General features: G+C 36.5%; 2 protein-coding genes across 2 annotated transcripts in view; one reads left to right on the top strand and one right to left on the bottom strand.

Moving 5' to 3' along the window:
- LOC127986006 (uncharacterized) overlaps positions 1 to 15932 on the bottom strand; it is a gene marked incomplete at its 5' end in the record, with an annotated part of 403871 nt that overhangs the window by 171965 nt on the left and 215974 nt on the right. The gene's annotated exons all lie outside the window — the stretch shown is intronic.
- Positions 558 to 5729, top strand: serpinf1 (serpin peptidase inhibitor, clade F (alpha-2 antiplasmin, pigment epithelium derived factor), member 1). The gene is made up of 8 exons (XM_052588195.1): positions 558 to 760; positions 2443 to 2506; positions 2586 to 2775; positions 2883 to 3038; positions 3132 to 3332; positions 3581 to 3720; positions 4572 to 4782; positions 4884 to 5729. The coding sequence occupies exons 2-8, from the start codon at positions 2444 to 2446 to the stop codon at positions 5147 to 5149; spliced, it is 1227 nt and encodes a 408-aa protein (XP_052444155.1). The 5' UTR covers positions 558 to 760; position 2443; the 3' UTR covers positions 5150 to 5729.

Consider the following 15932-nt stretch of genomic DNA (forward strand, 5'->3'; position numbering starts at 1 on the left):
CGTACAAATTCTTAAGAATAAGCCACCTTGTAAAATACGTACGAATTGGCCGTGAGATAGCGTTGGATATGCTCTAGTGGGTCATTCAAAACATAATGAAAGTAATACAACCCAATTTTTAAACATGCAAAAAATTGCTCACAGAGATACTCTAAAACTGAGAAGATGAATCTACATAGCGAAAATGTAATAAACCGTTTCACACATTTAGGCTACTTTGTGTTGTGCAATTAAACTGTATTATTGTTCTTTAGTTGCCAAGTATGTTTCTCATAATTTCTTTATGCTAAAATTTGTAACAAACAAAACACTAAAAATAAACGAATGACTATATATGACTAAATGAGATTTTACCCCTAATGCCTTTAAAGAGCAGCAAATGGATTCGTTACAAACTAATTCTCTCTGACATTTAAATATAAATGTAATCCAAAATAGGTATTTCTGAATTATTTCTGAGCTTATGTTCGTTTTCGTTTACATGTAGGCTACTAACACTGAATATGTTTCGTTGTCACGAGTTGAAAGAATCGGCAAAGAATCCGAACGATCATTTGGTTAGCGGACGTTGAGTCACTGAGATGAATCAAACTCAAGCTCTCACCACTATCTCCTCAGAAGTTACAGACCACCTTCTAGCGTCAGCAAAGGGTGGGATTCTTCACTAAAACACTGCTGATGCATCTGCTCGAGCACAGTTGGCGGAGACAGCTGTGAGCTGAGTTTGCACGAGACGACGGTAAAGAAAAAACAAAAACAGGTCAGCCCCTTTAAAATCAGTATGGAGGTTTTGTAATCCCTTTTAAATTCTTAAATTTAAATGGTTAAGTGTATAAGTTTGTTAAGCTGTCTAGATTCTTCTCTGCTCTGTGTGTTTGCTACAGCGTATTATTTCCAAGTAAACAAGAACTCGTTTGCTTCTCGGGATAAGAACGATGAATGCAACGAATATAAAATAGCTGCTATTTAATTTATATATATATATATATATATATATATATATATATATATATATATATATATATATATATGTGTGTGTGTGTGTGTGTGTCCTCTTAAAGTTTTTTTTTCTTCCTCCTAATAATTATTTTGATACTACATGAAAAGTTTTACAAATGTGTCTTTTTTCAGATTGTAGATTTGGAATGTGAATCGTGTTGAGCTCAAACATATGCACTGGATATGGAGTCACGCTCAACTATTTAACTGCGTGGCAGTGCGGGAGCCATTTAGATGAATGTGAAATCATTCGTGTTATGAGTATTTTTTTCCATTGACGGACAAGAACTCAGCAAGAAAGTTTAATGGCAACCAGATGTGCTCAAGAAGTGGAAAAATTTTAGACCATGTTGGAAACTGCTGCAGGGACATTTCTTGAACCTCTGCCTGAAGTTAACTTTGTCAAGTGTTATGTAAAGGCTAGGCATTTAACTTGCATTTTATGTTTTTATTGCAAATGATTGAAGGTCATTTAGTTTATATGTATACACCTATTATATATGACCAGTCTTTAGATTGGTGAAAGTTAATGTTTAAATTTTATATAAAATGTACTAAAAACTTTTAGTACAATGAGGTTCATTGTGATCTGTTTGTTGTTTATTTATATTTTTAATGTGGCATTTATCAATTTATCTAATCCCAGTATTTTATGTATTGCTACCAAGATGTAAAAAAAAAAAAAAAAAAAAAAAAAAAAAAAAATATATATATATATATATATATATATATATATATATATATATATATACATATATATATATATATACATATATATATATATATATATATATATATATATATATATATATATGTATATATATATATATATATATATATACATATATATATATATATATACATATGTATATATACATATATATATATATATACATATATATATATATATATATATATATATATATATATGTATATATATATATATATGTATATATATACATATATATATATATACATATATATATATATATATATATATATATATATATATATATATATATATATATATATATATATATATATATACATATATATATATATATATACATATATATATATATATACATATATATATATATATATATATATATATATATATATATATATATGTATATATATATATATATGTATATATATACATATATGTATATATATACATATGTATATATATATATATATATATATATATATATATACATATATATATATATATACATATATATATATATATATATATATATATATATATATATATATATATATATATATATATATATATATATATATATATATACATTTATAATTAACACTCTAAAATGGGAATTACTTAGGTACTTGTGATAGTATGAACAAAACTATCTGAACAAGGGGTACACGTGGTCTTCATCACAGATCCTGAGCTTTTAACTTTATATTTACCAGGATGAGGAAGGTAGTCGTGCTGTTTGGTTTATGGAGTCTTCTGTCCCTTTCACATGCTCAGTTGGTAAGGTCTTCATGTATCTCCTCAAATACATTCTCTTCAGTGTAATTCTACTGGCTATTATAGTACACTTCTGCTACAGACAGCTACAGCAGAGGGGGAAGGTGAAGAAGAGGCAGTTGAACTTTTTACTACCCCACGTACCAAGTTGGCTGCTGCAACCTCTGATTTTGGCTTCAACCTATTCCGTCAGCTGGCAGCACGTGATCCCAAGGCCAGCGTCTTCCTGTCACCTATGAGTATCTCAGCAGCCTTTACACAGCTTTCAATCGGTGGGGCTTAGCTTCACTATGGAAGACCATGCTTTTCTTACAGCAGTCATCTAAGATTATAACTTGAGATCATTAATCTCAAATGAGTTTTTTGCCATTTGTCATAGGGGCATCTGATCGGGCTGAGAAACAGATTTACAGGGCCCTCCGCTACCACACCCTAAAAGACAGTCAGCTCCATGACACACTGAGAGACCTTCTATCCTCCCTCAGAACATCTGCCAAGGGCTTCAAGTCAGCAGAACGCATCCTTTTGGCTAGGAGTTAGTGTTTTTCATTTTAAATGGGTGGGGTTGTGCATGTTTCCAAGAGGGAGAAGAGCTGTACATGTTTTCATGTATTTCTCTTTGTTTCAGAACTTCGTCTCAGGCTGGAATACCTCAACAGTGTTGAGAAGCAATATGGGATACGCCCTCAAACACTTGCGGGTGGAGCCCGGGACCTTAAGACTGTTAATGATTGGTTTAAACAGCAAACTGGTGGAAAAGTGGAACAAGTTGTTCCTTCACTTTCTCGTAACACAGCTGTGTTGCCTGTGGGAGCAGCCTTCTTAAAAGGTTGGGCTCTGATTTATTCTCTTGCTCTTTAATATCTCTTATACAGTATGTACTTTAACAGAGGGGAATGAGATGCAAAATGAATGAGACATGTACATGTACATTCGCTTGTCCAGCCTGATAAATATGTTTGTGATTTGAGCTAAATTTGTGACATTTAAAATATGTTTTTGAAATATAATCTTTTTAAGATTTATGCTTTTCACCAGGCAAGTGATAAGAGTGATTTTTATCTATTGTTTTTGTAGGTAAATGGATAACTAGGTTCAGCAAAGCTAATAAGATAGAGAACTTCCAGAGGGATGGAGAAGCCCCAGCTCTTATTCCCATGATGGAGCAGGAGAATTACCCAGTAAAGATGGGTATTGACCCTGACCTTGGCTGCACGGTATCAGTTCCTGTTGTTTTATGCATGTACAATTATTATATTAAGTGTGCAGTTCCATCTCCTTCTCTTTTAATGTGCTATGCACTATACAAACAAAGAAGCTGACAATATGAACAATAGAGGGTGGCCAGTACCAATGAATTAAGGATTTCCTACTTTCCATACAACTCTTTACAAAATTGTATTGTGAACATGCCAGATTTGAACATGGAAATGTGACAATAATAATGTGTCTAGGTTTGAAGGCAACTTGAAATTTGTTTTGTTACATGTGACATGTGGTTGAACACATGATGTCAGAATTATGCTTTTTATTACAACTATCCCTTTAAAGATGTACTTAGTATGTTTTTGTCATATGTTGTGTTGGAATTACACTGACAATTAGTGGTGGGGATGCAGCATAATGCAAATGGTTTCGGTTACCCTTGCAATTGTAGAAATTTGCAGTCAGCTGTAATTTATTCTTTAAGTATAAGTGTTCAATTACTCAGATACTGTAATAAAAAGAGCAGTATTCTGCAAGTAATGTGATCTCTACTCCAAATAGAATGAAGCATATTTTTATCTCACATTTTAAAGGAATAAAAATAAAACAATAAAGGCTGAATATATTACTTTATGAGTTTGCTACTTCAGCTGAACAGATTTGGAGAAATGTAGCATTACATTACTTGCTCACCAATGGATGATCCTCTGCATTGAATGGGTGCTGGAAAATTCCAAACAGCTGATAAAATATCATAGTAAATATCAGTTAATGTCATGTGAAGTGAATAAAATAAAATAAAATACTGAGTGCATTTGAATTAATTTGGTATTTGCTCATCGTATCTGTTTATCTGATACAGATAGCCCAGGTTCCTATGGAGGATGGAATAAGCATGTATTTCTTCTTACCTGATGAGGTGACACAGAATCTAACTCTAATAGAGGAAGCACTTACAGCTGAATTTGTCCAGGACCTTTCCAATACCCTCCATGCAGTAAAGGTGTTGCTTACACTTCCTGTTATCAAGCTAAGTTACAGCACAGACCTGCTGCCCTCCCTCTCTGACCTGGGTAAGAAAAAAACACCATTCCACATTTTTAGCTAGTTTATCACTTTATTGTGTTCTTGTATAAATTGTTACTGTCTCACTTATTTGTTTCTCCCTTTTCAGGCCTTTCTGAATGGTTGGCAGAGACAGACCTTGTCAAAATAACCAATCAGCCAGTCAAGTTAAATGCTGTCCATCATAAGGTTGTCATGGAAACAGCTCCAGAGGGTGCAGAGTATGCAAGCACCACCCCTACTGTCAAAGGCCAGTCGCTGGCTCTAACGTACCGCGTAGACCGGCCTTTCCTCTTTCTAGTCAGAGATGAGCCATCAGGCACAATTCTCTTCATTGGGAAAGTGCTGAACCCACGTGACATAGGAAGGGTATGAGACAGACACACTTACACTAACAAATACAAACAAATGAGAAACAAGCAATTTATATATGAGCTTATTTAAACCCAAGTCTATAAACAGAAAATAAATATTTGACATATCTTGACTTACATGGCCATTTGGAGAAAAATGATCACAGCCCATTGACATTTTCAACATACTCAAACATTGGTTTGTGCACACATTCAATGTCCATTTATACTTCTCATGATATTGTCCACTTGTGCTTTTATTATGGATTTTTATGGATAGATTATTGTACATGTTCTGGATTTTAGCCATACAGTCTACATTAGAATTGATGGATAATAACTCTGCTCTGACTAACTTTTCACATGTAAAAAAATTCCTTAGATATCTGTAATGGCCTCCATCTTTTGTTTAACACTTTCTTTCAGTTTACTATACATTTATGACTTTGTGACCATATGAGTTTAATTAACAGTCCCTCAGCAATGATGAAATTATACTAAAATAAAAAAAAAATCAGTTGATATTCCCTGATACTTATTTTACTAAAATAAGTAAAAAAAGATATATAAAAAAAATAATAAAATAATTTTTTCAATCAGTATCTTCTTGTTCCATGACATTTGTTTATCAAATGCTTAAATAACTGAAATCTACAGTTGTTTGTGTTTGTGTGTGTGTGTGTGTGTGTGTGTGTGTGTGTGTGTGTGTGTGTGTGTGTGTGTATTTTAGTAAGGGATAATGTACATCTAGCCAGTTGTTATCGCAGAATAACCCCCAACTGGGTGATCAGGAGCCCAACGCAAAGTGCAGAGGTCTTGTATCAAAACTTAACATATAGCACAGTTTTATCACAGGTAAAAATGCAAAATGTTTCACTTCCTCTTATTACACGGCTTCTTGACCCATAGGTAAATTATTAGAAACAGAATATTGATTTCAGTTGAAATTTTTGAATGCAAAGCTTCCATGAACACATCAGTTGGGAGCAAGCAGCAAGTTCAAACTAGATGGAAATTTAAGTTATACGGTGCAGTCAAACCACTGATTACAGAACATTTCACCACATAAATAATTACGGCGATAAAAGATTTAAGACGAAAATGTTTTAAAATCTTACCAATGGGTTAGTTATCTTATAATCCATTACAGTATACAAAACAATCGTAGCAAAATGGCAGCAGCTGCGTTTGTATGAAACAGGAGTCTGCGATACCAGGATGACAATTTTGAATTTGAGATTTAATATTTTATTAGCTTAACAAACGCAAAGTTTCCACCAGGAAAAAAAAAAAAAAACCTTCCTAGCAAGAGTACAGCGCCAACTTTAGTTACCTGGATGAGCCTGTGTTATTAGTTTCTCCCGGTTATTAATGGATAACATCCCTCGGAATGTCACGACCAACCAATCAGAATCAAGTATTCCACAGAGCCATGTAATTATAATGTATTAGCATATAGCATATATGTATAGGATATTTAGAATTACATATTTTGTTTTTACATTGTATCTTAATTTTAATTCCAGGACTCAAACCACTTATTTTGTTATGATTATTAAAGAAATTTAAGAAACAAGAATATGCAAAAACGTTTTTATTACATGGTTTGATTGTAAATAAGCAAGCTCTAAGATCAGCTATTTTGTTTATGAGAGCATTTAAACCACTGTAGGCAAGGACAATAATATTTAGTGCAGCGGTTGACTTTCACTTCCTGTACTCTAACTTCTAATTCTGGCAATACAACCTTTGATACAGATATAATCTGTGTTCCTTTGGCTTCACAACCTAAAGATGTTGAACTGTAATTTGAATTGAAAAGACTGGAATGGGAACTTATTGAACTGCCATTTACAAACAAAATGACCAGATACCTTCTTTGGTGTTCTGCTTAAGGTTTCTACTGTATTTACAGTACATTTCCATTTAGTCATTTAGCAGACACTTATATCCAAAGTGACTTACAAATGAGAACAATAGAGGCAATCATAATCAACAAAAGAGCAATTTTTTTATTTGACCTTTATTTAACCAGGAGAGTCCCGTTGAGATTAAAAACCTCTTTTTCAAGGGAGTCCTGGCCAAGACGCAACAACATTTACATATAATGTTGCTGCACAATCTGACTTTGCTGCAGCCTGGAATTGAACTATTGGTTTCGTCTGGTCAGAGGAGAATTGACCCCCCAACAGAGCCTGGTTTCTCCCAAGGTTTTTTTCTCCATTCTGTCACCGATGGAGTTTCGGTTCCTTGCCGCTGTCACCTATGGCTTGCTTAGTTGGGGTCACTTCATCTACAGCGATATCATTGACTTGATTGCAAATAAATGCACAGACACTATTTAAACTGAACAGAGATGACATAAGTGAATTCAATGATGAACTGCCTTTAACTATAATTTTGCATTATTCAGACACTATTTTCCAAATGAATGTTGTTCAGTGCTTTGACGCAATGCATTTTGTTTAAAGCGCTATATAAATAAAGGTGAATTGATTGATTGATATAGATATATATATATATATATATATATATATATTGCGGAGAGAGAGATCGAGAGCCGCGTATCACGGACAGCGACACTGAACCGAGCTCTCTTCTGCGAAGTTCTCCACAAAGTCCCTCCTGCACCTGAACGAACAAATACACATCGCAGTTTGAACAAACAAAAAGATGTGAAAGAGCCCAATTCAGTACCGCGGTGTTCTGGTGTTCAGGGCTCATGCAGAGAAAGGCGTCTCAAAACACTTGAACATTGAATTTGCTTATTTTTGCTCTTGTGCCGACAAATACATACAAAATATGTCAAAATATCCAACTTGGAAATTATGCTCGAAAAAACTGTCAGTTATTTCTTAAGTGAAAGTAAACAGTTGAGGAAAAAAATGGGATATGTTTTATATTGGATGCGTTCATCGTCTCTTAAAGTGACCGCGCCTAATTTAGCGACTGGCTGCTGTAATGTTAATCCAAGAAAATGAAAATGAAAATCACTCACTGCTCTTGACTGAATTAGTTCGTAGTTTTAACAGTCAAACCAAAAATTATTCAGACACCAGGTATAATTTTTGATACAGTATTGTTCAAAATAATAGCAGTACAATGTGACTAACCAGAATAATCAAGGTTTTTAGTATATTTTTTATTGCTACGTGGAAAACAAGTTACCAGTAGGTTCAGTAGATTGTCAGAAAACAAACAAGACCCAGCATTCATGATATGCACGCTCTTAAGGCTGTGCAATTGGGCAATTAGTTGAAAGGGGTGTGTTCAAAAAAATAGCAGTGTCTACCTTTGACTGTACAAACTCAAAACTATTTTGTACAAACATTTTTTTTTTCTGGGATTTAGCAATCCTGTGAATCACTAAACTAATATTTAGTTGTATGACCACAGTTTTTTAAAACTGCTTGACATCTGTGTGGCATGGAGTCAACCAACTTGTGGCACCTCTCAGCTGTTATTCCACTCCATGATTCTTTAACAACATTCCACAATTCATTCACATTTCTTGGTTTTGCTTCAGAAACAGCATTTTTGATATCACCCCACAAGTTCTCAATTGGATTAAGGTCTGGAGATTGGGCTGGCCACTCCATAACATTAATTTTGTTGGTTTGGAACCAAGACTTTGCCCGTTTACTAGTGTGTTTTGGGTCATTGTATTGTTGAAACAACCATTTCAAGGGCATGTCCTCTTCAGCATAGGGCAACATGACCTCTTCAAGTATTTTAACATAAGCAAACTGATCCATGATCCCTGGTATGCGATAAATAGGCCCAACACCATAGTAGGAGAAACATGCCCATATCATGATGCTTGCACCTCCATGCTTCACTGTCTTCACTGTGTACTGTGGCTTGAATTCAGAGTTTGGGGGTCGTCTCACAAACTGCCTGTGGCCCTTGGACCCAAAAAGAACAATTTTACTCTCATCAGTCCACAAAATGTTCCTCCATTTCTCTTTAGGCCAGTTGATGTGTTCTTTGGCAAATTGTAACCTCTTCTGCACATGCCTTTTTTTTAACAGAGGGACTTTGCGGGGGATTCTTGAAAATAGATTAGCTTCACACAGACGTCTTCTAACTGTCACAGTACTTACAGGTAACTCCAGACTGTCTTTGATCATCCTGGAGGTGATCATTGGCTGAGCCTTTGCCATTCTGGTTATTCTTCTATCCATTTTGATGGTTGTCTTCCGTTTTCTTCCACGTCTCTCTGGTTTTGCTCTCCATTTTAAGGCATTGGAGATCATTTTAGCTGAACAGCCTATCATTTTTTGCACCTCTTTATAGGTTTTCCCCTCTCTAATCAACTTTTTAATCAAAGTACGCTGTTCTTCTGAACAATGTCTTGAACGACCCATTTTCCTCAGCTTTCAAATGCATGTTCAACAAGTGTTGGCTTCATCCTTAAATAGGGGCCACCTGATTCACACCTGTTTCTTCACAAAATTGATGACCTCAGTGATTGAATGCCACACTGCTATTTTTTTGAACACACCCCTTTCAACTAATTCAACTAATTGCCCAATTGCACAGCCTTAAGAGCGTGCATATCATGAATGCTGGGTCTCATTTGTTTTCTGAGAATCTACTGAACCTACTGGTAACTTGTTTGCCACGTAGCAATAAAAAAATATACGAAAAACCTTGATTATTCTGGTTAGTCACATTGTACTGCTATTATTTTGAACAATACTGCATATGTAGCAAAACTGTAATAATGTGAGAAATGTTGAAGGTGTCTGAATAAATGTAGGTTTGATTGTATATTTCATTTTTACATTGAAGACTATCCAGTGCTATGTTTTACATGTACCTTGACACCTACAAACTTGAAAAAAAAACGTAAACATTGGTGTGAACAGGCGTAATGTTGTTTGCACCTTGTGCAATGTGGAATTAGTTTACAGCTTTTTCAAGCACTTTGTGATGCCTTTTGGAAACAGGAGATGAGCCCCTTTTATAATGCACCACCTAGCTTGATAAACCCCTTCTCAAAGACTTACTGTTTGTCAATTTTATTTGGGTAACACACATATTCTGAATGTCTTCGGCAGAATTTGAATGAGCCATTGGGCCACACTGAGGGCATCAAAACTATGAATTAACACATGTGGAATTATATATGGAATTATATACAGAACAAAAAAGTGTGAAACAACTGAAAATATGTCATATTCTAGGTTCTTCAAAGTAGCCACCTTTTGCTTTGATTACTGCTTTGCACACTCTTGGCATTCTCTTGATGAGCTTCAAGTCACCTGAAATGGTCTTCCAACAGTCTTGAAGGAGTTCCCCCGAGAGATGCTTAGCACTTGTTGGGCCTTTTACCTTCTGTCTGCGATCTAGCTCACCCCTAAACCATCTCGATTGGGTTCAGGTCCGGTGACTGTGGAGGCCAGGTCATCTGGCACAGCACCCCATCACTCTCCTTCTTGGTCAAATAGCCCTTGATGCCTTCAGTGTGACTCTACAATTTTCAAAGTCATGAAAATAAAGAAAACTCTTTTAATGAGAAGGTGTGTCCAAACTTTTGGTCTGTACTGTATTTAAATATATAATGATAATGATACTTTATAAGTCTTCTTTATTGTTGAAAATTAAATGTAGTAACATATACTACAAAAAAAAAAAAAAAAAAAAAAAAAAAACAATAATCACTAATATAGTTTCTAAAACAAAAGGCAAAAGGAAATGTCTCCATATAAAAAAATACTTACGTTATAATTTATTCTAAATTAATGTAAAATCTCTTAAATTATTTCCTGCTTTGGAGCAAAACTGTTGAGGATCTCCTTAAATAAAGGTATGTGCAGACGTGGCTATGTTTGTTCTGGAAAGGAAAATATCTTTTCCCAGACCTCCCTGGAATCTATTTTAGGTTTTGTGGAATGGTGGGAACAATGAGCTTCATTGTGTTCTAAAGAAACATTCAACTGAACTGGCCAAACGTGTAATTTACAGTGAAAGCTACAACAAACTGTTATCCACATTGACTATTTGCAGCACACTTCTGGGTATTCTCTATTTCAACTTTATCTATTCCTTCATCTCTTTTCAACAGTCTTTTCCTTATGAATGCATATTTGCTCTCAGGGTCCACTGCCCAATGTCTATTTATGCATTATTATTAAAAACAAAAACACACACACATATGCACCCTGTGTGTGATAGTGCATCCTTTAAAGGTGTGTAATTTGAAAACGTTAGCAAAGCCGGTCTAATTGCATTTTAACAGTTCCCAATCCTGGTCATCGAGTCACTGCACATAAACACTGACAAACACAGGTCACTGTTCTTAAAACAGTTTTACACAGTGAGCTGAACACTTTGTAATTGTCCTAAACAGATTGTACATTTGAATTTATTTCATACAAATTACAAATCATGCAAATAACTTTCTCAAAACAAGTGTGCACAAAATCCGAAACAACCAATACTTTAAAATATCTGGGAAAAAAAAAAGTTTTACACGAATCACAAACATTTACCATTTGTCCAAACACAACAAACAAAACTCTTTAATTTGTCATTCTATCAAATGAACATGGTATATTTTATGCCTTTGATTTTTCCTGTGTAGTCCTCCAGGGACAGCTTCTGTTATTTACTGTAAATATCCAAACATTTTTCAGAATTTAAGTTTGAGATTATTCAGATGGACATTCAAGATTAGCTATTTTGAATGGAACAGGAGCATTGCTGACAGCCACAAAGGAAGAGGCCTGTGGAGATAATAATAACAATAACAATAATAATTTATTATATTTATATAGCACTTTTCTAAACATTCAATGTGCTTTACACTGGGAGGGGGTATCTCCTCATCCACCACCAGTGGATGATGCGACGGCAGCTATTGTGCACCAGAACACCCACCACACACCAGTTTATTGATGGAGAGGAGACAGAGTGATGAATCCAGACAGCAAATATAGGATAGTTAGGAGGCGATGATGGTCAAAGGCCAATGGGCAAATTTGTCCTGGGGGGTAGGAGGCTGTGTTGTGTTTGGTTAAAAGCAGTGCCCAAAGTAGCGCAACGACCATATCCCAAATAACTCAAAACTCAAAATATGTAATTTCCATACCTACTGTAAAATACATATTTTACAGTCACTGCTATGCAAATTGATCATAAACACAGCTAAATAGCTTCTTACCAGTGGCCAGTTTTATCACAGGTATAATGCAAAATCTTTCAATACAAGCATTTCAGTCATATGTAATTTATGCAACATTTCAAACCTTTAACCCACTGGGAAAAATCAACCCTTGGCAAAAGTAGCCCAATTCCATGAAAAAAACAATAAAAAAACATTGACAACCATGCATCCGACACGAGCTGCAGGAGTCAGATTTAACTGATCACGGATTGAGAAGAGAGATGGCTGACAGGATCATAATGGAGAATTTGATACTCAACAGAGTCTGAGGTCATTGACATATATCTAATCTTCCTTTACACAGAGCGTGCATGATTGTGAAATCGGAAGTCCGAAAATCCGAATCTCACATTTAATATACAGTATGTATTCTCTCAGTTGAAAGATCAAAACCCTGAAATAACTAATAACTCATTTATAAAAAAAAAAAAAGAAAAAAAAAAGAAAAGATGTTGGCTTAGTATTATAAAAGTTATTGCAATATCTGTCTTTTTATGTCAGGTTACCCTTAAGAAAAATAAGTTTATCCAAGTGTGCTATTAGTATACTTCTTTTAAACTAAAAATAGGAAAGTACGCTGTAGTACATTCATTGGAGGAAAGGAAGAGGACAAAGGGGTCGGCTGGATTGCTGACGTATTTATTTATTTAAAATTGCTGAAACTTTACAAACACCAAATGGAGACTTCTATTCTGATGAGGTTTACTCCTTCCGGTTTCCGTTTCCAGTTCGGGTCATCAGTCCGTCTCTCTCTCTCTTGCTTCCGTCTCTCCTGGCGTTTTATACTCTCTCCACGCCAATTATTGAAACAAGAAACAGGTGATGAAAATTTTTGGCCAAACCACTCACTTACCGCTCATCTCCTGATTCTCTCTCCGGCTGCAGACTTCGCTAAACCACGCCCCCCCTGCCACATACTCCCACCGCCCGTCTCAGGCAGGGGAGCCATCCGGCCTGCAGCCCCCCCCCCCCCCATTTCTGGAGAGGAAGTCGGCCACCGCCATCTGAACACACAGCCTGTGGATCACCTTGAACTTAAAAGGCTGAAGAGCTAGATACCAACGTGTGATCCGCGCGTTGGTATCTTTCATGCAGTGGAGCCACTGCAGCGGAGCAGTATGTTGAAGATGTGTACTAGGGCGCTAGTACACATCTTCTGTACCAAATTTCCAAAAAATACAAATGAAGAAGAAAAAAGAATCACCTGATACTAACCCTAACATGATCATCTGACATGAAAAAGCATCAAAACTGTAACGTTATGGAATAAAATGTCGACTGAGGAAGAGGTAATAATAAAAGTCAAGCTTTGGAATGTTGATCGACTCCATCTACATTTTGATTATCATTCTGAATCCAATTCTTAGTTTTTTTTTTTTTTTTGAGCTTTTTGTTCAAAATGTTATGTTTTGTATGTTCAGTTCCCTTTCGAAAGCTTCAGTAAATGCTCAGCGCATTGGGAAACGTCTTATTCATGTCCAGCTGTGAATAATGTGTGCAACACGTAGATTGATAGAATTGACCTGGTGGTGATATAGCCTCGGTTGATGACGTCATCGTAGCGCGCCCGTAACACGGGGCTCAGTGCTTCAATATATATATATATATATATATATATATATATATATATATATATATATATATATATATATATATATATATATATATGCTATAATAGAATACCGCTGGTAAGAGGGGTGTCTGCGGTCTTGGTTGCGCTCTCTTCATCAAGCTTTAAAACAAAAAGGGGACAAAAAGTTTGTATTGTCTTTGTGCATATAGATTAATTAGATAAATGAATATCTAAATTCGTGGCGGCACTTGGATGGCCACCCAGCTCAAGGGTAATGGGAGGGTCATCAGCTCGATTGGCACATCAATTGCCTCGAGCTGATGGCCGTATTTCTGGCTCTGAAATACTTCCTCCATCACTTAAGGGGCTGTCATGTCCTAGTACGGGTGGACAACACAGCGACAGTCTCTTATATAAATCACCACTTTGGGGGGTGGGTCTGCACTCACGCAATCTGAACAAAAAAGTGAGGCAGATTCTTCTTTGGGCCCAGAACAGGCTCCTGTCACTCAGGGCAGTTTACATTCCAGAGAGTTTGAATGTGGGAGCAGATTTGGCAGCAGACAGGCACTACCGACGGGGGAATGGAAACTCCACCCAGAGGTAGTGAAACAGATATATATACAATTTTATGAAGCAGAGGTGGACCTCTTCGCCTCTCATCAGACAGCGCAATGTCCCCTCTACTTCTCTCTGAGTCACCCAGCCCCCCTGGGTCTGGATGCGATGGCGCACTCATGGCCCAAAATGCGCCTGTATGTGTTTCCTCCAGTCTCTCTGCTCCTGGGAGTCCTAGCCAGAGTTCGCCAACAAAGGTCTTGCCTCTCGCTGATAGCACCACGTTGGCCGAACAGAGTATGGTTCTCGGAGATAATAACTCTCCTCAACGACTCGCCATGGCGATTCCGCAGAGGAGGGACCTTCGGTCTCAGGCAGGGGGCACGATATTCCATCCCAGGCCCGACCTGTGGAATTTTCAGTTTGTCACCTGAAGGGTACCAACTGAGGAACACAGGGATGTCGCTAGAGGTTATTGATACCATGCTTAGTGCTAGGGCTCCCTCCACCAGACAGACTTATGCCGGTAAATGGGGTTTCTTTGACAGATGGTGTGTGGTACACAATGTTGATGCAGTCAACACAATGTTGAGCCAGATAGCTTCAGTTCTGGACTTCATGCAAAAGAAATTGTCAACAGGCACATGTCCTGCTACTCTCAAGGTTTATGTGGCCGCTATTTTGGCTTGCCACGCCTAGATTGACGGGATGCCACTTGGGAGACACCCTCTGCTCTTTCGCTTCCTTCTTGGGGCCAAACGACTGAGGCCAGCGCTGAAAACCAGGATGCCTTCTTGGGAGCTATAGTTCTCGTGGGTCTGGTTGAAACCCCCTTTGAACCTTTAGAGTCAGCGTCTGATAAATTTCTGACTTTGAAAATGTTTTTTTGCATGGCAATAACTTCTTTGAAGAGAATTGAATATTTGCAGGCTCTGTCTGTCTCACCATTATGCTTAGACTTTGCCCCAGGGAGGGTAAAAGTGACTTTGCATCCTCATTCTGATTACCTGCCTTCTGCCCTAGGAGAAATCTTATAGACTGTGTCCATTCTGTGGTCTTCAGGCTTACGTCCACCGCACTATAAGTCAGAGCAGCTGTTCATCTGTTATGGTGGTGGTAACAGAGGAGCAGCTGCTACCAGGCAGACCATGTCTCACTGGGTCAGGGATGCGATTGCTTTGGCTTATGAGGGGCGTGGTCAAGCTACGCCTATAGGTCTTAGAGCTCACTCCACAAGGGGGGTCGGTTTAGTATAATTGCAGTAAAAACTACAAACATAAATTTAAACTAGTTGTGTACTAAAAGTTTGCTAGTGTTATACTTAATGTATTCTTAAAAGTATAATTTTATATACTAGAAAGTGGGCCAATTTAGTCTCAATGAGTATTGAAATAGTATACTACTAGAACACTGTTATTTGTATACTTGCTACAAAAAGTATACTTAAAAATATACTTGAACTTTACTTAAGTATACTTCGTAAAATAAACTTGAAGAATACTA

The sequence above is a fragment of the Carassius gibelio genome, chromosome B21 (assembly GCF_023724105.1).
Source record: "Carassius gibelio isolate Cgi1373 ecotype wild population from Czech Republic chromosome B21, carGib1.2-hapl.c, whole genome shotgun sequence".
Lineage (NCBI taxonomy): Eukaryota > Metazoa > Chordata > Actinopteri > Cypriniformes > Cyprinidae > Carassius > Carassius gibelio.